Source organism: Musca domestica, unplaced genomic scaffold (assembly GCF_030504385.1).
Source record: "Musca domestica strain aabys unplaced genomic scaffold, Musca_domestica.polishedcontigs.V.1.1 6, whole genome shotgun sequence".
NCBI classification, from domain to species: domain Eukaryota; kingdom Metazoa; phylum Arthropoda; class Insecta; order Diptera; family Muscidae; genus Musca; species Musca domestica.
Genome location: NW_026712363.1, coordinates 3662352 through 3687654, shown reverse-complemented (window position 1 = coordinate 3687654; position 25303 = coordinate 3662352). Strand labels below are relative to the sequence as shown.

The window sequence follows — 25303 nt, the reverse complement described above, 5'->3', positions numbered from 1 at the left end:
TTTGGAAATGCGTAAATATTTTGGAAATGCACCGGCCAAAAAGTTAAGAGAACGGCTTTTTGACATGATAACAGAACGAAATCTTCCAAAATGGAATTGGATATTAGGGGCCTTTCAACATATTCTAGTGTTATTGGGTATCACATGGTCGGTCCCGCACGACTATAGCCTTTGCTTACATGTAACTTACTAACTTACATCGCTAAAACTATGCGCTGAGTGACCCTGTCAGTAAAATGCTTGTCGATTTCAAGTATTTATATTTTTATGTAGATTTTGGTATACAATAAAATCTAACATAATTCTGTTTTTAAATGATCAATAGATTTTAAATAGATAGTATTCTCAACTGATTCCATTACCAACGAACAACAATTGACTTATATATATATATATATATATGAAATGGTAATGGAATCAGTTGAGAACGGCTGGGCCGACTTTTTGACCACGTCTACTTTTACGACCACTATTTCCATTTATCTAAAATCCTTACATTAGTCAAATATGAAGCTTTCCCTTCAATCCTAAGTATCCTACACGTATTTAGGTTTTTATGCAAAGGAAAAGGGACCACACCCAATTTTGCGCCCATTTTTCGATTTATCTAAAATCCTAATATTTGCCAGAATCATGAAGACATCTGTTCCACAGTTAGTATAAGACGTAATCTTGACTCTTCCTCCAACCCTAGGTATCTGTTTGGGGTCAGAGGAACTGGCGACACCTACTTCGTTAAATTTATATGTAAACAATTTGAAAAAGTATAGTAACACATCAGTTGAGAACGGCTGGGCCGATTTGACTAAATTTTTTTTGGTTATTTGTAGTTACAGTGGAAACGTTGCCATTAAAGAAAATTTTGAGAAAAATCCCGGAACTAAAATAAAATTGACTGTTCTATTATGATATGGAATTTTGTGTAGAATTGTTTCAGAATTCCTTTTGGAATTGAAAATTGTTATCGAAAAATATCCGAAAAAATCGAGAAAGTTTGCATATTTTTTATACATGCTGTTATATAGTTGCCATACCCAAATTTTGAATTTTGATTAGATATGGAAATAATCCATCCAATGAGAACTCAAAATGCAAAATTCATTGGGACTTCAATCAGTGAAACACCGAATATGAAAGGCACTGTAATATGCGGACTATACAAAATAGTGGAGTGAATTGAAAATATAGTAAGAAAAGGATTCATATACTCGGAAAATTCTTCCGAACCCTTTAAAGTAACCTTAAATCATAGGTAACGTTATATGAGCACTATGCGCTATCGTCAGTAATTACACTGCGCCGCAGACAATCTTGGGGTTAGGAAATGTTTCCATACAAAAAGGTCCGCAATATTTTGCCCTATACTCCGCAAAAGTTACTATAAAGTTTTAAATTTGATACAGTCCTAGGGGTTACATGAGGAATCATTTGTACATAATGTGTATCAGGTTGGTCTACATTGTGATATAGCCCCCCTCAAATGATATAGCCTCTTTCAAATTCCTCAAATGTTGTGGGTATTTAAGATTTTAGAAAGAAGAACAAATTCTTTCAAATAGTTATAAGTACAGGACCCTGTTTCATAATAACTCTTATGAAAGGTATCCGGTTATTCTAGCTATTACCAAGGTCTTGGTCGCATTTTTTAATTGACATTGTCCTTATTTGGCATCTAGCTTCTGGTAGAAGACCTCTTCGCGAAAATTGCTCAATGTTAATATTTCGGAGTAGTGCTTATATAAAAGTACCTCCTGATTTTACCTATTTCGAGGGTTTTGATTATATTTTAGAATCGATTTCACTTAAAATGTGTGTTTAGGCTACTTTATTACATGGGCCTATTGTAAACAGTTAATTTATACTTTTTAATATATTTGCTATATTAACGTTTTTAACTCTCAAACTAAAACCTCTTACTGAAAAATAGGATCAGGTTTTTTGAAATACGTATTTATTTCCATTAAATCGAGTTATCATTTAAAAATTGTGTCACTTATATGAGCGCGATTATGCTTTAAAAACTATGCATTAAAGACTAAAACTGCGGGCCGGCAACGCGGGCTGGGCCAGCTAGTCTATATATATATATATATATATATATATATATATATATATATAAAATGTGAAATTTTAAAATACAATAGTAATGTTTTATATTGCATATTTTTTTCCATTTTGACTTACTATTTTCGAATGTACATTTGTAGTGTTTTTTTTTTTTTTTTTTTTTTTGAATTCTAATACGATGTGTAGGTTTTTTTTTGGGTAGTATAAAGCCACAACGGATAAAACTTTTATTTATAGATTTTATGTATCTATACCCAACTAGCTGGCCCGGTCCGCGTTGCCGGCCCGTACTTTTAGTCTTTAAAGCATAATAAATCACAGATCTTACTTATGTAGGCGGCACAATTTTGATTATAAGTAATGACTTGATTATGAGTAATGACTCCATGACTAAATATAAATTAATGTTCATGGAAAAAATTATAATTACCGTCGGTTTTAGATATTTTGAATAGCCTGATCTTATTTTTCAGCTATAGGCTTTAATTTGAGTGTTAAATACCTATATGATAAAGAACATATACATTAGCCCCATGTGAAAATTCAGCTCAATTTTTGATATGGTAAAAAGCATCCAAATGAGCTATAATTTGAAATTTGTATTTCCAACGTACTGCGTGGTATTCAGTTTTGTCCACCTCATACTTGAAGGCAGAATGTTGTCAGAATAGCCAAAAAATTACTCTTTTGCTCCGATTACCGTAAGATGGGCATTAATTGTTTGTCATTTAAATTGTGCGGTGGAGATCCAATAAAGTTACTTTATAATTTCGTTTTTTTTTTTTTTCATGTTTCTGACGCAATTTCCGACTGAATGAGTCCCAGATTGACATTTCGGAGTTTATTTCATATGGACGTACATCCCAAATCTACGTTCCCAACCAATATTCTCTTGGGGGTTACAAATTCGATAGAATACCAAATTTTCCTTTCTGACCACACATTGGTTGGGAAAGTGGACTTGGGGGTATACTAATGTGAGGACTATACTTAAATAAATTCCTATGAGGATAATTATCTGTAAGATGATTTTCTACCCCAGAGTTTTTTACCCCATGTAGCCTCAAGACTAAGATGCGCACTTTTCAGAAAAATAAAACTTTATAAGAAGAGGTTTCCTTCCCCCTTAGAAACAAAGATGTCAAATAAGGGCCAAAAAATGAAAAAAGTGGCCAAGACCCCGAAAATACCTTAAATCATATGATGGTGATACCAAAACGTGATAATTTTTGCAAAGATGGTTTCTTCTTAAATTATCAACATAAGCTAAAATTAGTACGAAAAATATTGTTAAAATGTAGAATATACTTAAAATCGGGTTGTTCCGTTATCAGGGTTATGATTCATATCATGACCTGCCAAATCGATTAAAGGTATCTTGAATGTTTAGGTAGAATTTCTATTTTGCGTTCTTTGTAGTAGGTATTTGACTGATTGCAGTCCCAATGTATTTTGCATTTTGTGTTCTCATTTGACAATTTATTGTCATATGAAAGAAGTAGGTCCACTTTTTGAAATTAACCCCATAACGCTTCTTCGGTCATTTTTGTTTGTTTAAATGTGTTCGCATCTTCCAGCTGAAGCACGATGTAGGTCATATAAAGCGACAACGGATAAAATTGTTATTTATAGATTTTATGTATTTATTGGAATTCAAATTTATATTAGAATTCAAAAAAAAAAAAAAAAACACTACAAATGTACATTCGAAAATAGTAAGTCAAAATGGAAAAAAATATGCAATATAAAACATTACTATTGTACATTTTAAAAGTCAAAATGAAAATGTTCAAATTTCACATTTTTACGCGATTTTTTTGGATTTTATTCTTTTCTGCCAAGAGGCAATTCCGAATTTGTCTAAATCGTTTAAATCAGACCGGCGGTCTTTATGTTATAGGAGTAGTAACTAACACAACTTTCTTTTACATATAGAGAGATAGATTTAAAAGTAGGCGCGTTCCTCAGCCCCTCAATAAGTACTTAGGGTTGGATGGAAAGCCAACAGCATCTCGTGTAATTATTCTCAAACCTATGTCTTCACTATTTTGGCAAATATAAAGATTTTAGATAAATCGTAATAGTGGGCGTTAAAGGAGGCGTGGTCAATATTTTTTTTCTTTAAAAACCTAACTCGGGGTATGACGAACGTTTGTGCAAATCGGTCCAGCCGTTTTCAACTGATTCCGTTACCAACAAACAACAATTGATTTTTATATATATAGAAGAAGAAGATAAATACATAAAATCTATAAATAACAATTTTATCCGTTGTCGCTTTATATGAAAATTCTAAAATCGGGAAAAATCGACAATTTTTCAATGGAATCGAATTTCAAAATAATAGTACATTCTACCGACAATCTTCGTAAGGACCTTTACAAATTTGCCGCAAAAAAAAACAGCGAACCAGTTGAAGATTCTTTTTCTTTTTTCTATATCGAAGTGTACATTTTTTGGTTTGAATTCTGAATGATTAATATTAAAAAATGAAATGAGGGCGCAATTCGATGTTAAATGCTTTCTACTCCAGGACCTACATCGTGCTACAGCTGGAAGATGCGAACACATTTAAACAAACAAAAATGACCGAAGAAGCGTTATGGGGTTAATTTCAAAAAGTGGACCTACTTCTTTCATATGACAATAAATTGAGAACACAAAATGCAAAATACATTGGGACTGCAACCAGTCAAATACCTACTATAAAGAACGCAAAATAGAAATTCTACCTAAACATTCAAGATACCTTTAATCGATTTGGCAGGTCATGATATGAATCATAACCCCTGATAACGGAACAACCCGATTTTGAGTATATTCTACATTTTAACCATATTTTTCGTACTAATTTTAGCTTATGTTGATAATTTAAGAAGAAACCATCTTTGCAAAAATTATCACGTTTTGGTATCACCATCATATGATTTAAGGTATTTTCGGGGTCTTGGCCACTTTTTTCATTTTTTGGCCCTTATTTGACATCTTTGTTTCTAAGGGGGAAGGAAACCTCTTCTTATAAAGTTTTATTTTTCTGAAAAGTGCGCATCTTAGTCTTGAGGCTACATGGGGTAAAAAACTCTGGGGTAGAAAATCATCTTACAGATAATTATCCTCATAGGAATTTATTTAAGTATAGTCCTCACATTAGTATACCCCCAAGTCCACTTTCCCAACCAATGTGTGGTCAGAAAGGAAAATTTGGTATTCTATTGAATTTGTAACCCCCAAAAGAATATTGGTTGGGAACGTAGATTTGGGATGTACGTCTATATGAAATAAAATCCGAAATGTCAATCTGGGACTCATTCAGTCGGAAATTGTGGCAGAAACATGAAAAAAACGAAATTATAAAGTAACTTTATTGGATCTCCACCGCACAATTTAAATGACAAACAATTAATGCCCATCTTACGGTAATCGGAGCAAAAGAGTAATTTTTTGGCTATTCTGACAACATTCTCCTTTCAAGTATGAGGTGGACAAAACTGAATACCACGCAGTACGTTGGAAATACAAATTTCAAATTATAGCTCATTTGGATGCTTTTTACCATGTGAAAATTCAAAATTGACCGATTTGTCAAAATCGGTCCAGCCATTCTGGAGATGAATGATGAAGCATTTTATCTAACATCCCCTTCCTTTGTATACATGTGTTGTATATATTTCGCTATATACATCCAATATATTTACTATCGGCATCTACGTAACGGTCAGGATTGACCTGTTCGTCTATTTGTGATTTCGCCGGGATTAAAAATATTCGCGGTTTAATGGAAATTTTGACTTTTATTTAACACAAATGTATAGTCTATTTCACCTACTAAATATTACCCGATGACCATTAAAATTGGAAGGCTTCTGCCCAGCCCTAAGCTCTAGCCCCGTGCTAACTTCCGCTTCGATTGGTCTATAATTGCGACCTGTAGAGCAACTACAAAATCAGGATTTTTTCAGTTTTTGGTCCATTTCAACTCCTAGTTCTATTCTGACCCAAACCCTACCTCCATTATAAATTTCGTGAAGATCGGGCCATAGTTGCGACCTGTAGAGTGATTACAAATTAACATGGACAGACGGACGGACGGACATACATAGCTAGATCGTACCAAAGGGGGGTTCCCTCCTATGTGGGAAACCAATATTTCGATATGTTACATAATTTTTGGCTCAATCAAACTTATAATACCCCCAACACATAGTGTTGTAGTGTATAAAAACGAAAAAATTGAGAAATTTTACACATTTTTAATACATACCGTTATATGGTTGTCATATCAAAATTTTCAATTTTGATTTGATATGGAAATAATCCATCCAATGAGAACTCAAAATGCAAAATTCATTGGGACTTCAATCAGTGAAATACCGAATATGAAAGGCACTGTAATATGCGGACTACACAAAATATTGGAGTTAATTGAAAATATAGTAAAAAAAGGATTCATATACTCGGAAAATTCTTCCGAACCCTTAAAAGTAACCTTAAATCATAGGTAACGTTATACGGGCACTATGCGCTATTGTCAGTAATTATACTGCGCCGCAGACAATCTTGGGGTTAGAAATTTTCCGATTGTTAAAAAAATTCCCAAAAGAGGGGTTCCGGATCTAACTTTTTTAGAGTCCATTTTATATAGCTTAAAATTTTGCCCTATACTCCGCAAAAGTTACGATTAAATCTTAAATATAGTCCTAGGGGTTACATGAGGAATCATTTGTATAAAATATGTATAAGGCCCCTCTCAAATGATAGAGCCCCTTTCAAATTCCTCAAATGTTGAGATTTTAGAAAGAACAAATTCTTTCAAATAATTATAAGTATAGGACCATGTTTCATTATAACTCTTATGTAAAAGGAAATTTTTCAATGTCAATGTTTCGGAGTAGCGCTCATATAAAAGTACCTCCTGATTTTACCTATTTCGAGGGTTGTGATTATATTTTCGAATCAATTTGAGTTAAAATGTGTATTTAGGCTACTTTGGGGATAAAAAACCATCTTACATGGACCTATTATAAACATTTAATGTATACTTTTTAATATATACTTTTATATAATATATCTATATATATAAAAATCAATTGTTGTTCGTTGGTAATGGAATCAGTTGAGAACGGCTGGACCGATTTGCATAATTTTTTGAGTTAGGTTTTTAAAGAAAAAAATAAATAAAATTATTTTGATTTATTTAAAATCTTTATATTTGCCAGATAATGAAGATATCGATTTGGATATTATTACACAAGATGCTGTTGACTTTCCCTCCAACCCTAGGGATTTATTTATTTGACCACGCCCAATTTTACATCCATTTTTCGATTTACCTAAAATCCTATTTGCCAAAATAATGAAGATATCTGCTACACAGTTAGTATACAACGTAATCTTGACTCTCCCTCCAAGCCTAGGTATCTGTGTGGGTCAGAGGAGCTGCACACACCCACTTTTATAGATCTATATGTAAAATTTTTTAAAAAAGCATAGTAAAATTTCAGTTGAGGATGGCTTATTATTTATTTGTAATTACACTGAAAACGTTGATGCAGTTCTATGGGTTATAAAGAATCATTTGTACAAAATATGTTTCAGGTTGGTCTGCATTGTGATATATCCCTTTTTTAATTAATTAAATGTTGGTTATTTGAGATTTTAGAAAGAACAAAACATTCTTTCAAATAATTATAAGTATAGGACCAAGCTTTGGTATAACCCGCATCCGCTAATTTCAACTATTTCCAGGGTCTTGGTCACATTCTAGGTCACCTCAATGTTTTGTCAATGTCAATGTTTTGGAGTAGCGCTCATATAGAGGTTCCTCCTGGTTTTACCTATTTCGAGGGTTTTGGTTATATTTTCGAATCGATTTGGCTTAAAACGTGTGTTTAGGCTACTTTGGTAGAAAACCATCTTACATGGGACTATTATAAACAGTTGATGTATACTGTTTAATAAATGTGCTATATTATTTGGGTTTCCAACTCTCAAATTAAAACCTCTGGCTGGAAAATAGGATCAGGTTTTTTGAAACACTATAAATCGCCCGGTACGTGAACCTATATTGATATTTTTGAAATGCATATTTATTGCTCTTTAGTCGAGTCATTATTTATACTAAAAATTGTGCCACTTATGTGAACCAGATGTGTGAATTATTATGCTTTAAAAACTATGAGTTAAAGACTAAAACTACAGACCGGCAACGCGGTCTGGGCCAGCTAGTGCTTTATAATAGTTGTTTGCTTAGACCTTTAAGGTATGCTAGTTTTGTTGATCTCACTATTTTTTGATTTTTTTTTCTTTTTTTTTTTTGGCCAAGTGAATTGTTAATATAAGTTTTGCCTTTGTTTTTCCTTTATTATATATTTATTTTAGTATATTTTTATTTTATTGTATTTATTCTTATTTTATTGTTTTCCATGATTTTTCTAACTTCTTATCTGGAGTGGCGTAGGCGTCCTACGAACCGTACAACAGCTGTCATGCGTAATGAAAGAAGGAAATTTTATGAGGAAATGTTTGGTCGTATGAATAGTGTGCAGATATGGAAATCGTTAAAGTCGTTGAGTTGTCTTGATGGGATGTTGTGATGGTTGTGATGTCCCATTTATTAATGTCAATGCTGTTAATAATTATTTTTGTTGTGTTGGTAATTTAAGTTCGTCTCGGGATTTTGTTCTTAGTGAGGCAAATGGTTTTGATGGTCTTGTAGATTTGACTGAGTGTACATGGAAGATTTGTTTCGTGCTTTGCGGAATATTAAGTCAAATGTGGGTGTTGATGGCATAACTATTAAGTTCTCTAAATGCGTATTCCCTTACATTTGTAGTCACTTTCTGCATTTTGTAAATTGTATTTTTATGACATCAACCTTTCCACTTGCGCGAAAGTTTGCTCGTGTGGAGCCTGTGCAGAAGCAGGGGAGTTCTTATCGGCAGATCAACTAATCTTCGACCAATAAGCATTCTGCCGGCTATGTCGAAGATAGTTGAACATGTTATTAAGGATGCTATTGTTGAGTTTCTGGATGACCGTAAGTATTTGAGTAGTTCTCAGTTTGGATTTCGGCGTGGTTCTAGCACCACGGTTCATCTTTTAGCCCTCACTGATCTCATTCGTGATGTGTTCAATAGTTCTGATTTTGGTTGGGTTGTTGGCCTTGACTTGTCTAAGGCCTTTGATTCTGTGGATCATACGCTTCTGCTCTGTAAGCTGAGAGACAAGTTTTGTTTCTCTCTTTCTTCATGTAGATTGATACCGTCGTATTTGAGTGAAATATCTCAGTTTGTTGTCACAGGGGTGTTCAGTATGATGTTTGTGCAGTGCGGTGTGGTGTCCCACAAGGGTTTGTGCTTGGCCCTCTGCTTTATATTATGTTCATTAATGACATTGTGGGGTCTGTGTCTAATTCCAGTTGTGAAGTCTTTATGTATGCGGATGACATTCATGTCTTCTTTAGAAGTCTCAGCGGATCCTAATATCGAATTTATCTGCGCAAAATTAAATATCATTGGTAATACTATTTTCTTAACTTGTTCATATATTTCACCTAATTCTGAACTTGAAATTTATCTTAACCATGCAGATGTATTTGCAAAGTTGTCTTCGTTGCTTGCAGATAATTCTGCCTTAATTTGTTTAGGGGATTTTAACCTTCCTTGGGTATCTTGGACCTCAGGTGACAATATTCTAGATTACATACCTCTGACTTACCCAACAGGTTTTGATAACTTTTGGGATAAGATATTTGAGCTTTGTCTGTACCAAGTAAACCATGTATTAAATGTTAAAGACAGGTTGTTAGACTTAATTTGTTCGTCTTCATTGAATATTTCGATTTCTAGATGCTCCCCCTATGTACTCCCTGAAGACAGTTATCACCCTACACTTTCGATAAACCTCGAATTAAGAAACGCTTCCCTGAATTCTAATTCTGTTAATGCTTCTATTGATAGGCGTAACTTTGGGAAAACAAACCTTATTAAACTGCGGTCTATTTTATCTAACACTATATGACATCTAAGTGATGACATTGACTTATGTGTCTCAAAATTTTATGAATAACTTAACTTTGCATTATCTAGTTCTGTACCTATAGCAAAACAAAATTTAGATCAGGGTCCTGCTTGGTTTACCCCTTCACTGAGACGTTTACGTAATTTGAAAAGCAGATTATTCAAAAAATTTAAAATGTCGAATACTGCACTGAACTATTCAAAGTATTCTTCCGCAAGGAGTAGATACAACTCTGAAAACTGTAAATGTTATTCCCAATATTTAATAAAAATGAAACAAAACCTGCTACATAAACCCAAAAACTTTTTTAAATTTGTAAATTCCAAAAGGAAGGCAAATTTCCCAGTAGTATGAAACTTGGCAGTAGTGAATCTTCTGACAACTTAGTGATTTCTAATTTACTTGCTGAATTTTTTCAATCTTCTTATACCCAGAATACTTTTAATGGTTCTTACAGCTATAATATTGAAAAATTAAATCAATTTTCCCGTATTATCCTGACAGATGACGAGGTTTTCTATGGGTTAAGAACACTACGCTCCCCATTCTCTCCAGGCCCTGACGACGTTCCAACGTACATTTTAAAATCTATCGCTAGTGAAATTTCTGTACCTCTCACTAAAATGTTTAATTTCTCCCTATCTAAAGGATATTGGCGATCGAGCTTGGTTATTCCCCTGCATAAATCAGGAAATAGGAGTGTCGTCAATAATTATAGGTGTATCGCTAAATTAAGCGCCATTCCTAAACTCCTCGAACTTTTGGTATCACGAAGAATATTACACTACATAAAAAGCATAATTTCACCTTGCCAACACGATTTCATGAAAGGTAGATCTACAATTACTAATCTATAAGAATTTGTTTGCCAAGTTCAAAAAGGTTTTGTGAATGAGCAACAGACTGACGTTATTTACACTGATTTTAGCAAAGCTTTTATACGGTAGTTCATAAGCTCTTACTTCAAAAACTAGACTTAATGGGTTTCCCAACATCACTTTTAAACTGGATATCCTCCTACTTACATAATCGTACACAAAGAGTTATTTTTAATGATGTCCCTTCGAAGAATGTTTCATCAGGTGTACCCCAGGGAAGTCACTTGGGCCCATTACTGTTTATTCTTTACCTAAATGACCTTCCAAACGTAGTTCGTTTTTCCAAAATTTTAATGTACGCTGATGATGTGAAGCTTTTTCTTCACACAAATTCACTTAGCGATCGAATCTCTTTACAATATGATTTATACTCGCTCGTAAACTTTCAATCTCAACCTTTATTATCTAATTACTTTATTGGCTCCCACAAATTGGATAATGTTGATTCTTTCGTTAATTTGGGCGTAATATTAGATCCTAAGCTTTGGTTTCATTTGCATATTGATTCTTGCGTTAATAAAGCGAAATCATTACTAGGATTCATCAAGCGCTGGTCTAAAGAGTTTGATGATCCTTACGTAACTAAAAGATTATTTGTTAGCTTGGTGCGTCCAGTATTAGAATATGGCTGTATATAAATTTTATAAATTTTACTCTGATAAAATTGAATCATTACAAATTCAGTTTTTAATTTTCGCTTTACGTGGTTTAAACTGGAACGTTTCCGAACCTCTTCCTCCTTATGAGAGTCGGTTATTGTTAATTGACCTTCCATCACTTGAAAGAACACGTTTTATGTTAAGAGCACTATTTATCATTAAACTAGTACGCGGTCTCATTGATTCTCCATTTCTTATATGTGAAATATACCATAATGTTCCTTCTCGCAGAACTCGTAATTTCGAACCCGCAGGGGCGGGTGTGAGTAGACTTAGGCGTGGGAACGAAAAAAAAGTGAAGATCTCTTTGGGTTGGAAAATGTGGCAAACACTACGTTGGGGTTGCTTTTTATGTGGATCTCCTCTAATGGTTTGTCTGTGAATTGGAATAAATCTGAAGCTGTTCTGTTTAATAGTCCTCGTTATGTTCCTATGCCGTGCATCTGTGTTGGCGCCTTTGTGGTTAATGTTGTGGATGAGATGAGATGTTTAGGTGTAGTCATTGACACTAAGCTTAATTTTTCAGCGCATGTTGATTCTTTGCTATCTCGTGTGCGTTTTCAGCTGCGGAGGCCCTATAGTCTTCAAGCTCATTTGCCTCTTGGTGTTAGGATGATGGTAGCTAGATCTTTATTAATGTCTCATGTCAACTATTGTTTGGATGTCATCTCTGGGGCAAATGCTTGCCAAATTCTGCGTGTACGCAAACTTATTAACTCTATTGTCAGGTAGTGTTTGGGTTGCGCCGTAGTGATTGTGTAACACAGTATGTTATTAAGTTTCTTGGTCTGTCCTTTGACAGATATGTTGATATGTTAATTCTCCTTTATATAATAAGTTTGTGTTTTGTAGATCGTCTCGAAATACGCAATTGCTGTTTCCAAGATTTTGGTCTGTAGTTGGTGAGAAGGCGTTTGTTGTGAGAGTTGCGAGATTGTGGAATCCCCTCTGACCCTGCGTTATTTTAAATGTTCTTTTGATATGTACAGGAAGAGGGGTTTTGAATAGTTGTCTGTTCATTGAGTTTCTGGTTGGGGGTTAGTTTTTGTTATTTCCTTTTAGTTATTGGCTGGGGGCCATTTTTATGGTTGTAGCTACATTCGCTCGGTTGGAAACGACCGATGATTAGCGCTTGAGTGTATTGATGCCTCTTGCCTTTTTCCTCTCTACCTTGCTTAACTGTTGTTCAGCTTGGTAGAGGAGTTGTGTCTGAAGGTCTAATTACTAAATTGCTACTAAATTTAAATTATTATTATTATATATTTTTTGTATATATATTACTATTCGCTGATTATTTTTGTTATTTATTTAGTTTTTTTTAAGTTTAATATAGTTATAGGCTGTTTTTAAACTGTTGTATGTTAATATAAGATTTTGGCCATGTTGGCTTATTTATATTGAATTGTATGAAATAAATGAAATTAACTAATTTTTTCACAAGATTGTTCATATATTCCAAACACTAAGAGACAACCTTCGGACTTAGACCTATTTATCACTAACTGTATTAAGATAAGGCATGTTAAAACAATAAATGATATCGGATCCGATCACATGCCTCTTATATGCGAAATTGGCTCAATTCCGGAAACAAATTACACATTTTCCTACAACAACAGAAAAGCAAATTGGAAGCGGTATCGAAGATACCTAAAGAAAAATTTGCTGTCAGATTATACTAATAACTCCATGCTCGAGAACAACGAAATCGACCACCGTCTTTATCTATTTTCAGAAATTGTTAAATCGGCTGTTAAATACAGCGATCCCAACAAAAAACTTAATACACCTATAAACACTACGCTAAACTATATAAAAACAAATAGTTTATTATACTTCTATAGAAAAGTGCATGGTCCTAGCAGAACATTTTTACCAAAACCACTTAACGGGCGGTCAATTCAGTGATGCTATACCTTGCGAAGAGCTAAATAAAATTGCTTTATTGTTCCGAAGCACCTGAGCAATTTTTAATAAACTCTGGAAAAGTACGTGTACTACTAAATCAATTGAAAAATGGCAAATCTCCAGGAATGGATGAAATAAACAATCTATGCTTAAAGAATCTGCCTATCCATGGAGTTAAAACGCCAAAATCACATTTTAAACTCCTGTTTAAAATTTTCCTATTTCCCTAATATATGGAAATGTACAAAAAACCAACAAATCTGGACACTCAACCTCAGATTACCGATCAGTCTTCTCTAGTCTATGACCAAACTTTTGGAGAAATTTTTAAAAGAAAAAAATGTTCTGTTCACCGGGCAAAACAATACAATTCCTCCACAATAATTCCGGTTTAGAAAAGAACACAACACATCCTAACCTCTATATCCCACGGCAGCGGGTTCTACGATACCGGATTGACCCGAAACAACAAGATTCCAGTTTCGGCCAGCGGCTGCCAACCCAGTATGTACATGTTTGTGTTTGTTTATTTTTCTGCATTGGGAGCAGCATATCCCGGAATGCTTGCTCCGTATTTTATTGGTCCGGGATTGAGGAAAACCCCGGACCTTGGTTCTGCTCGGTTTGTCAGAACGTCATCCACCACAGATCTGTCTCGGTGCGATGTAATGGATGCAGAGAGTGGGTGCACTTCAAGAACTGTTCCGGATTAAGGCGTTTGCGAGACTACAGCGAAAGGGATTATGTTGCGACTTGCTGCAGTAACGTAGTCCCCAGCGAGTCCTCTTCTTCGTCGTCCTCGTCAGAGACGTCGTCGGAGTATGGCACTCCACCGCAGTCTCCAGAACAGCAACCAACACCGCAGCACCTAACGCCACATGTTGCTGTTCCAACTCCGGATTGTGCATCATTCTTGCAATTCAATTGCAACGGACTTCGAGGCAAAATAGATGAGATAGTGGAATTTATGAGTCGGAGGAATATTAAGATCGCAGCGGTGCAGGAAACCAAGCTGAATGAAAATTGCAGCCTACAACGTTGTTATTGTTACAACGTACTAAGGAAGGATCGCACCAGAAGTGGAGGTGGGGGATTAGCGTTCCTGTTACACCATTCTGTTCAGTACAGACCTATCTCGCTTGAGATAGTCTCTAGTGACCCATACATGGAATGTATGGGGGTAGCAGTCAAGTGTGGAACTGCCGAGGTAGAGGAGCTTAATGTGTATATCCCGCCGATTAATAGCTGTGAACCGCGTTATTTGCCTGATATTAGCCCATTATTGGTAGGCAATAACCGCCTGGTAATAGGGGATTTTAATGCCCACCATGAGTTGTGGCATTCCGTCCTAGGTAATGACCAGAGGGGATCAGCGCTGGCAGAGCAGATTGACTGCTCCACATTCTGCACGGTTAACGAGGATGCCCCCACCCGAATAAGAGGAGAGTGTCACAGTTCGCCAGACTTAACCATAGTGTCACCCGGTCTGATAAATGACGTGATTGGCAACCCGTCATTTCTCTTGGCTCAGACCATCTCCCGATAATCGTCTCCATAAGCAGGTCGCCCGATTTCATAACCTCTGAACGCCGCACTTTCCTTAACCATGGGAAAGCTCACTGGCCAGAGTTCAGATAATTCACCAACCGCCGCTTCAGAGAACTGCCCAACCCTTCTGATGTTCGGGTAGCAGAAAGGATTTTCCGAAACATCATCAGAGCTGCAGCCGCTCGCTATATACCTGCTGGTCGAATACCCGAGATAAGACCAAACTTCCCAGCAGAGGCAGCGGGATTAGCAAACGAGCGTGATGATCTCCGTCGTACCAACCCTACTGATCCTAGAATCAGTGATTTGACAGTTGAAGTCAACCGGTTGGTACAGGAGCATAAGAGGAAAAAGTGGCTAGACCATCTGAAGTGCTGCAACATTGGAACCGATATGAGTAAGCTGTGGGTAACGGTTAAGTCGCTCTCGAACCCTGGAAAAAAGGATGATAGGACCTCAGTCACTTTTAACGACGTAACGGTGACTGATCCGAAGAGGTGCGCGGAATATTTTAACCGACAATTTGTCGAGCACCCCGAGAGCGATAGGGCGAAGCGAAGAGTACTACGTCGTATCAGATCTCTTCCCGCCGAGGAGGAACCACCACAGTTTACGATGGGTGATGTTGCAAATGTCATCTGTAACGCTAAGTCATCCAAAGCGTTGGGCCCGGACGGAATCTCAATGGTAATGTTGAAGCAGCTGGATACGCCGGGAGTCGAGTACTTAACGAAAGTTCTCAATTTGTCGCTAGCCACCCACATAGTGCCCGAAACCTGGAAAATGGGCCGGGTGGTCCCGCTACTGAAGCCAGGCAAGGATGCCAGTAAAGGCGAATCGTACAGGCCGATTTCGCTTTTGTCGCCAGTAGCAAAGACTCTTGAGGCTTTACTCCTCCCCAGCATTAGAGGAAGCTATACAGTTGCCAACCACCAGCATGGATTCCGTCCACAACATAGTACCACAACAGCATTACACGCCATTTCCACACATATTAGTAGAGGACTGAACCAGAACAGGCCGTGTGACAGAACAGTGTTGGTAGCCCTTGACCTATCAAAGGCATTTGATACGGTCAATCATGCCACACTGTTTGAGGGCGTACAGAGAACTACCCTCCGGCCAAGTTTGAAACGTTGGATAATCAACTATATGTGTGGACGCCAGTCGTACGTGGAATTCCGGAACAAGAAGTCCAAAGCCCGTAGAGTGAAACAGGGAGTTCCCCAAGGCGGGGTGATATCTCCGGAACTGTTTAACCTCTACCTTTCCGGAATTCCTCGCCCTCCAGACGGCATTGAGATCGTAACGTATGCGGATGATTGTACGATCATGGCGTCGGGTCCAGTGGTCGATGACATATGCGAAAGGTTGAACCCCTATCTCGCGGAGCTTGCCGCATACTTCCACGCGAGGAATATGAAAATATCCGCCACGAAATCAACGGCCACACTCTTTACCACATGGTCTGCGGAGATGAGAACACAGCTGAATGTTCAGGTCGAGGGGAATCTAATACCGACCACGAACTACCCCAAGATTCTTGGGGTAACGTTCGACAGCATGTTCAAGTCGTCCGCGCAAGCCACAGCTATCTGCGACAAGATGAAAAGTAGGAACAAGGTCCTCAAGGCGCTAGCCGGCAGCTCTTGGGGTGCGGACAAAGAAACCTTGTTGACCTCTTATAACGCGATAGGTCGGTCTGTGGTCAACTATGCGGCTCCAGTGTGGTCTGCGAATACTAGTGCTACGCAGTGGAAGAATATCCAGACCTGCCAGAACGCTGCCCTGAGAACTGCGACAGGGTGCCTCCTCATGACACCAGTGGACCATCTACATGAGGAGGCGAAAGTCCTTTCCTTACGTCAGCATAATCATATGCTTTCGTTGCAGTACCTGCTTGGGTGTTACCGTGAGAGTCATCCCAACCATCATATGGAGCCTCTAGATCAAGAAGCCTATCAGGCAGGTCTGAGTGGCATTCACACCCATGCAGTCGCGGATGCTATTAGCAGTTATAAAGTGAATGCCGTCCTCGGAGTCCACCCCCCATCCATTGCAGCCGAAGAACGTCACCTGCCTAGACAAACCAGGGTAGTTTTGGCGCAATTACGTTCAGGATGGTGTAGTCGCCTCAATTCGTATTGGGCACGAATTGATGAAGATGTGCGTGACGCCTGCCCGGCGTGCGATACAGGCCCGCACAATACGCTACACCTTTTTAATTGCTCAGCCAAACCTACCCAACTCACTCCAGACGATCTCTGGCTACAGCCCGTTAAAGTAGCCGAATTTCTAAACCTGGAGCTGGAACCAGATTAGCAGAACACAAACACACACATGCACTACTGCTACAACAACAACATCAACAACCTCTATGTAATATTCGAGAGTTCGTTCATAAAAAATTTTCGGCTGAAAAATCTACTGGAATGGAAAATCTTTACAATGGTCTCATATTTAAATTATACAAGTTTAATTTCCCCATGGAAATCATAAAAAATGAAACCAAACTTATCTGATAAATCATTTTGTCTCGATAACGCCATTTATCTCTGCCAGAAAATCGATGATTGCTGGTTGTCCTCAAGGATCTTGTCTCTCGCCTATCTTGTATAACATCTACACATCAGACATCCCAATTATACGAGAATGCATCACTTCAATTTTCGCGGACGACACTGCAATACTATGTTCTGGAATTTTATCCTGCAATATCATTGAAAGCCTAGAGAAAGCACTATCAGAGCTAAATAAATATTTCTTCAAATTGAAGATCCTACTTAATACAGATAAAATAGAAGCTATCTCTTTCACGAGAGAGCGGTGCTCACGTTTTGTTTCACAAATACCAATCCTGTTTAGTAATCAGAGCATAAATTGGAAAACCAACGTCAAATACTTGGGTATCATACTTGACACTAGAATAAATTTCAAGAACCACATTCCGCACATTGTGGAGAAAATTTTGTAGTACTCCATTCTAATAAAAGCTCTATTTTACGTATGTCGCAGGAAAAGAGGTCAATGTAATTCTATGTACCTCGATCAAAAATGTTACAAATAAAATTAGAATGGATACAGCAATTGACATATGTAAATCTTTGGTGTACGGAAAATTGCGCATTGCATTGCAATTCATGGATTTTCGAAATTAAATGTTTCCACAAACAAATGCTTTAGAACTGTTTTTTTTATTGGGGGGACGGACCCGGTACCCCAGATTTTTGACACGGCCCCTATTACCCAATATAGACAATATAGGTATCGTTGGAAAGCTTAGAAAATACCTATCCAACTAGTGTTCACATGATGGGGTAAGTGGTCACGATTCGGAAGTTATAGTCAAATTATCGATTTTTTGGACCCGGATTTTTTATAAAACCCCTATAAAGTCCAAAAAGGGCCCATTATGGGTGTCAACTGATGCCAAATTATAGCTGGCACTCTTACCTTTCCAAAATGCTACAATTTGTGCTTTAGTTTTTCTCCTCTGCGTATGTCCTACACCGGCTAACGCGAACCAAAGTTTTCTAAATTTGATACCATTTGTAAGTAGCCGGCCTTCGGCCGAGGCTTGAATTTTTCTCCTCTGAGTATGTCTAACACCGGCTAACGCGAACCAAAGTTTTCTTAATGTGGTGCTTTTGAAATCCAACAACGGCTACGCGAAATAAACCTTTTTTTATTGAAAACATAACTTTAATGAACTGGTTAGAATCGGGTTATGCGGATGGACAGACCCATATCTCTGGACTCAGTAAAGGTATTAGCACAAATTGTAGCATTTTGGAAAGGTAAGAGTGCCAGCTTTAATTTGACATCAATTTTGTTGACTCCATAATGGGCCCTTTTTGGACTTTTTGGGGGTTTTATAAAAAATCCGGGTCCAAAAAATCGATAATTTTACTATAACTTCCGAACCGTGACCACTTACCCCATAATGCGACCACTTGTTGGATATATTTCCAACTATATTTCCAACGACACCTATATTGCCTATACCGGTTAACTGGATCCGGGTCTAGTTGGGGTCTTGAACCCGGAATTTGGGGTCGAAAATCTGGGGTCCCGGGTCCGTCCCCCAAAAAAAAAATAGTTTCCCGGGGCCAGGGTAAAAATACCTACCACTGGAATTTTTTTCGGAAAAAATTGAAGAGTTTTTACTAAACTAGAGTTAAGCCATTTCTTTTTGTAATTAAAATCAATAGCATGACATAATAGAAAACAGACCGCTGTTAAAAAATTGAAATGGAACAATATAAGTAATTGAAAGGTATTGAGTATATACTGTACGGTAAAAAGAAAACTTTCTTACCCTTCACCCTTTTTGACGGACTTTGTATATTACTCCACTGTTGTTGTAAGCGATGAGAATATAATTTGATCCGGACGTCACATTCCTGATGTTCTAAGTTATGGGAATCCATTGCCCCAACATCGATCATATTACTGAAAATCAAACAAATATAAATGAAATGACAATGTAAAAATTTTCAAATTACATTGCTGTGTTTTGGACAAGACGACATAGCGCATTTTGTTGATCATCTTTTTTTGGAACTGATTGACAATCCGAACTGATGTTTTCAGAATTTGTCCTTCTTAAAGCTGGACTATTGTTAACAGTGTCCGAAAGCAAATGGGTTCTCTCGCTGGGATCGTAACCCTAAAATATAATAATTTTTATTTTGGGCGTTGTGCTACAAATTGGAGGAACCGAGTTTTTTAGTTTTGTCACAATACGAGGTAAACATGAAGAGGATTGATTGGACGACTTACCTGATTTGTTAAATCATCATTGCAGTGTAAACAGCCGCAAAAAAGTGAAGACATGCAACTCCAAATTGGACGAAAATATTCCATTTTTTAATTTTAATATTTTAAACAAAGAAATACACGACGAAGGACAACAATTTTTCTAAACGGCGACGACGCATCATTTGTTGCCGCGCCGACCACTTTGTTGACAAGCGGCTACTTTTATCTTTCTAATAGATCGTAGCATGGTAGAAGAATACAGGTAAATGCATCAACGCTTGGGAACATTGATACGTTAAAAAAATTTATTTTTTTCAAAAATAATTAGATTTTTATAAGTTTTCTTATACGACGCCAATCAGAGGTTGTTATGATATGCATTTTTCAAGATTTTATACAAATTTAAATAATTGTTCATTCAACATTTTCAATTACAAAATTAGTATGACAGTTATTGTCCCAGCAGCTGTGTCGACGCGTCTACCTATATTCTTCTACCATGGTAGCAACCATGGTACAATGAAGAGAAGGTTGTTGTTGTTGTAGCAGTAGTATATGTGTGTGTTTGTGTTCTGCTAATCTGGTTCCAGCTCCAGGTTTAGAAATTCGGCTACTTTAACGGGCTGTAGCCAGAGATCCTCTGGAGTGAGTTGGGTAGGTTTGGCTGAGCAATTAAAAAGGTGTAGCGTATTGTGCGGGCCTGTATCACACGCCGGGCAGGCGTCACGCACATCTTCATCAATTCGTGCCCAATACGAATTGAGGCGACTACACCATCCTGAACGTAATTGCGCCAAAACTACCCTGGTTTGTCTAGGCAGCTGACGTTCTTCGGCTGCAATGGATGGGGGGTGGACTCCGAGGACGGCATTCACTTTATAACTGCTAATAGCATCCGCGACTGCATCGGTGTGAATGCCACTCAGACCTGCCTGATAGGCTTCTTGATCTAGAGGCTCTCTCTTGTAGCGCTGGACCTCCCTCTCTAGATCATGTATGTCCTTCCTGACACGCCTGGGTGGGGGAGAGTTATCCACCATATGATGGTTGGGATGGCTCTCACGGTAACACCCAAGCAGGTACTGCAACGAAAGCATATGATTATGCTGACGTAAGGGAAGGACTTTCGCCTCCTCATGTAGATGGTCCACTGGTGTCATGAGGAGGCACCCTGTCGCAGTTCTCAGGGCAGCGTTCTGGCAGGTCTGGATATTCTTCCACTGCGTAGCACTAGTATTCGCAGACCACACTGGAGCCGCATAGTTGACCACAGACCGACCTATCGCGTTATAAGAGGTCAACAAGGTTTCTTTGTCCGCACCCCAAGAGCTGCCGGCTAGCGCCTTGAGGACCTTGTTCCTACTTTTCATCTTGTCGCAGATAGCTGTGGCTTGCGCGGACGACTTGAACATGCTGTCGAACGTTACCCCAAGAATCTTGGGGTAGTTCGTGGTCGGTATTAAATTCCCCTCGACCTGAACATTCAGCTGTGTTCTCATCTCCGCAGACCATGTGGTAAAGAGTGTGGCCGTTGATTTCGTGGCGGATATTTTCATATTCCTCGCGTGGAAGTATGCGGCAAGCTCCGCGAGATAGGGGTTCAACCTTTCGCATATGTCATCGACCACTGGACCCGACGCCATGATCGTACAATCATCCGCATACGTTACGATCTCAATGCCGTCTGGAGGGCGAGGAATTCCGGAAAGGTAGAGGTTAAACAGTTCCGGAGATATCACCCCGCCTTGGGGAACTCCCTGTTTCACTCTACGGGCTTTGGACTTCTTGTTCCGGAATTCCACGTACGACTGGCGTCCACACATATAGTTGATTATCCAACGTTTCAAACTTGTCCGGAGGGTAGTTCTCTGTACGTCCTCAAACAGTGTGGCATGATTGACCGTATCAAATGCCTTTGATAGGTCAAGGGCTACCAACACTGTTCTGTCACACGGCCTGTTCTGGTTTAGTCCTCTACTAATATGTGTGGAAATGGCGTGTAATGCTGTTGTGGTACTATGTTGTGGACGGAATCCGTGCTGGTGGTTGGCAGCTGCATAGCTTCCTCTAATGCTGGGGAGGAGTAAAGCCTCAAGAGTCTTTGCTACTGGCGACAATAGCGAAATCGGCCTGTACGATTCGCCTTTACTGGCATCCTTGCCTGGCTTCAGTAGCGGGACCACCCGGCCCATTTTCCAGGTTTCGGGCACTATGTGGGTGGCTAGCGACAAATTGAGAACTTTCGTTAAGTACTCGACTCCCGGCGTATCCAGCTGCTTCAACATTACCATTGAGATTCCGTCCGGGCCCAACGCTTTGGATGACTTAGCGTTACGGATGACATTTGCAACATCACCCATCGTAAACTGTGGTGGTTCCTCCTCGGCGGGAAGAGATCTGATACGACGTAGTACTCTTCGCTTCGCCCTATCACTCTCGGGGTGCTCGACAAATTGTCGGTTAAAATATTCCGCGCACCTCTTCGGATCAGTCACCGTTACGTCGTTAAAAGTGACTGAGGTCCTATCATCCTTTTTTCCAGGGTTCGAGAGCGACTTAACCGTTACCCACAGCTTACTCATATCGGTTCCAATGTTGCAGCACTTCAGATGGTCTAGCCACTTTTTCCTCTTATGCTCCTGTACCAACCGGTTGACTTCCACTGTCAAATCACTGATTCTAGGATCAGTAGGGTTGGTACGACGGAGATCATCACGCTCGTTTGCTAATCCCGCTGCCTCTGCTGGGAAATTTGGTCTTATCTCGGGTATTCGACCAGCAGGTATATAGCGAGCGGCTGCAGCTCTGATGATGTTTCGGAAAATCCTTTCTGCTACCCGAACATCAGAAGGGTTGGGCAGTTCTCTGAAGCGGCGGTTGGTGAATTCTCTGAACTCTGGCCAGTGAGCTTTCCCATGGTTAAGGAAAGTGCGGCGTTCAGAGGTTATGAAATCGGGCGACCTGCTTATGGAGACGATTATCGGGAGATGGTCTGAGCCAAGAGAAATGACGGGTTGCCAAGTCACGTCATTTATCAGACCGGCTGACACTATGGTTAAGTCTGGCGAACTGTGACACTCTCCTCTTATTCGGGTGGGGGCATCCTCGTTAACCGTGCAGAATGTGGAGCAGTCAATCTGCTCTGCCAGCGCTGATCCCCTCTGGTCATTACCTAGGACGGAATGCCACAACTCATGGTGGGCATTAAAATCCCCTAGTACCAGGCGGTTATTGCCTACCAATAATGGGCTAATATCAGGCAAATAACGTGGTTCACAGCTATTAATCGGCGGGATATACACATTAAGCACCTCTACCTCGGCAGTTCCACACTTGACTGCTATCCCCATACATTCCATGTATGGGTCACTAGAGACTAGCTCAAGCGAGATAGGTCTGTACTGAACAGAATGGTGTAACAGGAACGCTAATCCCCCACCTCCACTTCTGGTGCGATCCTTCCTTAGTACGTTGTAACCATAACAACGTTGTAGGCTGCAATTTTCATTCAGCTTGGTTTCCTGCACCGCTGCGATCTTAATATTCCTCCGACTCATAAATTCCACTATCTCATCTATTTTGCCTCGAAGTCCGTTGCAATTGAATTGCAAGAATGATGCACAATCCGGAGTTGGAACAGCAACATGTGGCGTTAGGTGCTGCGGTGTTGGTTGCTGTTCTGGAGACTGCGGTGGAGTGCCATACTCCGACGACGTCTCTGACGAGGACGACGAAGAAGAGGACTCGCTGGGGACTACGTTACTGCAGCAAGTCGCAACATAATCCCTTTCGCTGTAGTCTCGCAAACGCCTTAATCCGGAACAGTTCTTGAAGTGCACCCACTCTCTGCATCCATTACATCGCACCGAGACAGATCTGTGGTGGATGACGTTCTGACAAACCGAGCAGAACCAAGGTCCGGGGTTTTCCTCAATCCCGGCACGGACCAATAAAATCCGGAGCAAGCATTCCGGGATATGCTGCTCCCAATGCAGAAAAATAAACAAACACAAACATGTACATACTGGGTTGGCAGCCGCTGGCCGAAACTGGAATCTTGTTGTTTCGGGTCAATCCGGTATCGTAGAACCCGCTGCCGTGGGATTGATGAAGAGAAGGTAGATTTTGTCGATGCATACGTTGAAATAAACGTTTTGAAAACACCCGATTTTGAATGTTTTCTGAACAATTTTTTTGTTATTGAAAAGAAAACACATACAAAACAAATATAGATGACATATTAAGCCAAGAAAATAAAAAAAATTTAAATCATATGGTATCATAGCCCTACCTTTATATCATTGTACCATGGGTACAATCATGGTACAATGATATCAAGGTAGGGCTATGATACCATATGATTTCAATTTTTTTATTTTCTTGGCTTAATATGTCATCTTTATTTGTTTATGTATGTGTTTTCTTTTCAATAACAAAAAAATTGTTCAGAAAACATTCAAATTCATGTGTTTTCAAAATGTTTATTTCAACGTATGCATCGACCAAATCTAGAGTTTTTGTAGCGAAATAATCCTTTAGAGATATATAGTACAGGATTTTGAAAAGAAGTGTTGACCTTTCATTCAGTTATCGCTGTTTTCAATTATTTATTCAAAATAAATGCAACAAGTTGTTTGATTTTGTTATTGTTTTGATACTATTTCTGACATTACAAGCCAAACAGGTAGACCTCTATACTTGCAATTTTTTCAAAGTTGACCTACCTTCTCTTCATTGTACCATGGGTACAATCATGGTACAATGAATTCAAGGTAGGGCAGAACTACCATATGATTTCAATTTTTTTATTTTTCTGGCTTAATATGTCAACTTCATTTGTTTATGTGTGCGTATTCTTTTCAATAATAAAAAAATTGTTCAGAAAATGTTCAAATTCTGGTGTTTTCACAATGCTTATTGCAACGTATGCATCGACAAAGTCTTCAGTTTTTGTCGCGAAATAAACAATAAAAAATCAAACAACTTGTTGCATTTATTTGGAATAAATAATTGAAAACCGCGATAACTAAATGAAAGGTCAACACTTCTTTTCAAAATCATGTTCTATATATCTCTTATGGTTTATTTCGCGACAAAAACTGTAGACTTTGTCGATGCATACGTTGCAATAAGCATTTTGAAAACACCCGAATTTGAATATTTTCTGAACAATTTTTTATTATTGAAAAGAAGACACCCACATAAGCAAATGAAGTTGACATATTAAGCCAGAAAAATAAAAAAAAAAAATTGAAATCATATGGTAGTTCTGCCCTACCTTGAATTCATTGTACCATGGTAGCAACCATCAACCCAATTATAAGGTCTTCCTTCGAGCGAATTGATCCAAAAACAGCTGTTATTTTATCAGATGAAATGTCAAAATTCATGCTTTTCGCCTTGACAGCTGGATTGGAAAATGTATGTATAACAGCGCCACTACATGGTAGAAGAATATTTTAA

General features: G+C 38.5%; 1 protein-coding gene across 4 annotated transcripts in view; it reads right to left on the bottom strand.

The window, feature by feature from the left end:
* LOC101895836 (uncharacterized) overlaps window positions 1–20029 on the bottom strand; it is a 180340-nt gene extending 160311 nt beyond the window's left edge. For 3 of the 4 annotated variants that reach the window (XM_059129116.1, XM_059129117.1, XM_059129118.1), the window contains exons 1-3: window positions 19862–20028; window positions 19585–19748; window positions 19398–19531 (exon numbers count right to left, since the gene is read on the bottom strand). In XM_059129116.1, the coding sequence (XP_058985099.1) occupies window positions 19398–19531; window positions 19585–19748; window positions 19862–19945 (382 nt within the window). In that variant the 5' untranslated portion in view covers window positions 19946–20028. Of the gene's footprint in view, window positions 1–19397; window positions 19532–19584; window positions 19749–19861 lie in introns of all 4 variants that reach the window. The other variant, XM_020036567.2, reaches the window with a different exon arrangement.
* Between the last annotated feature and the right edge of the window lie 5274 nt (window positions 20030–25303).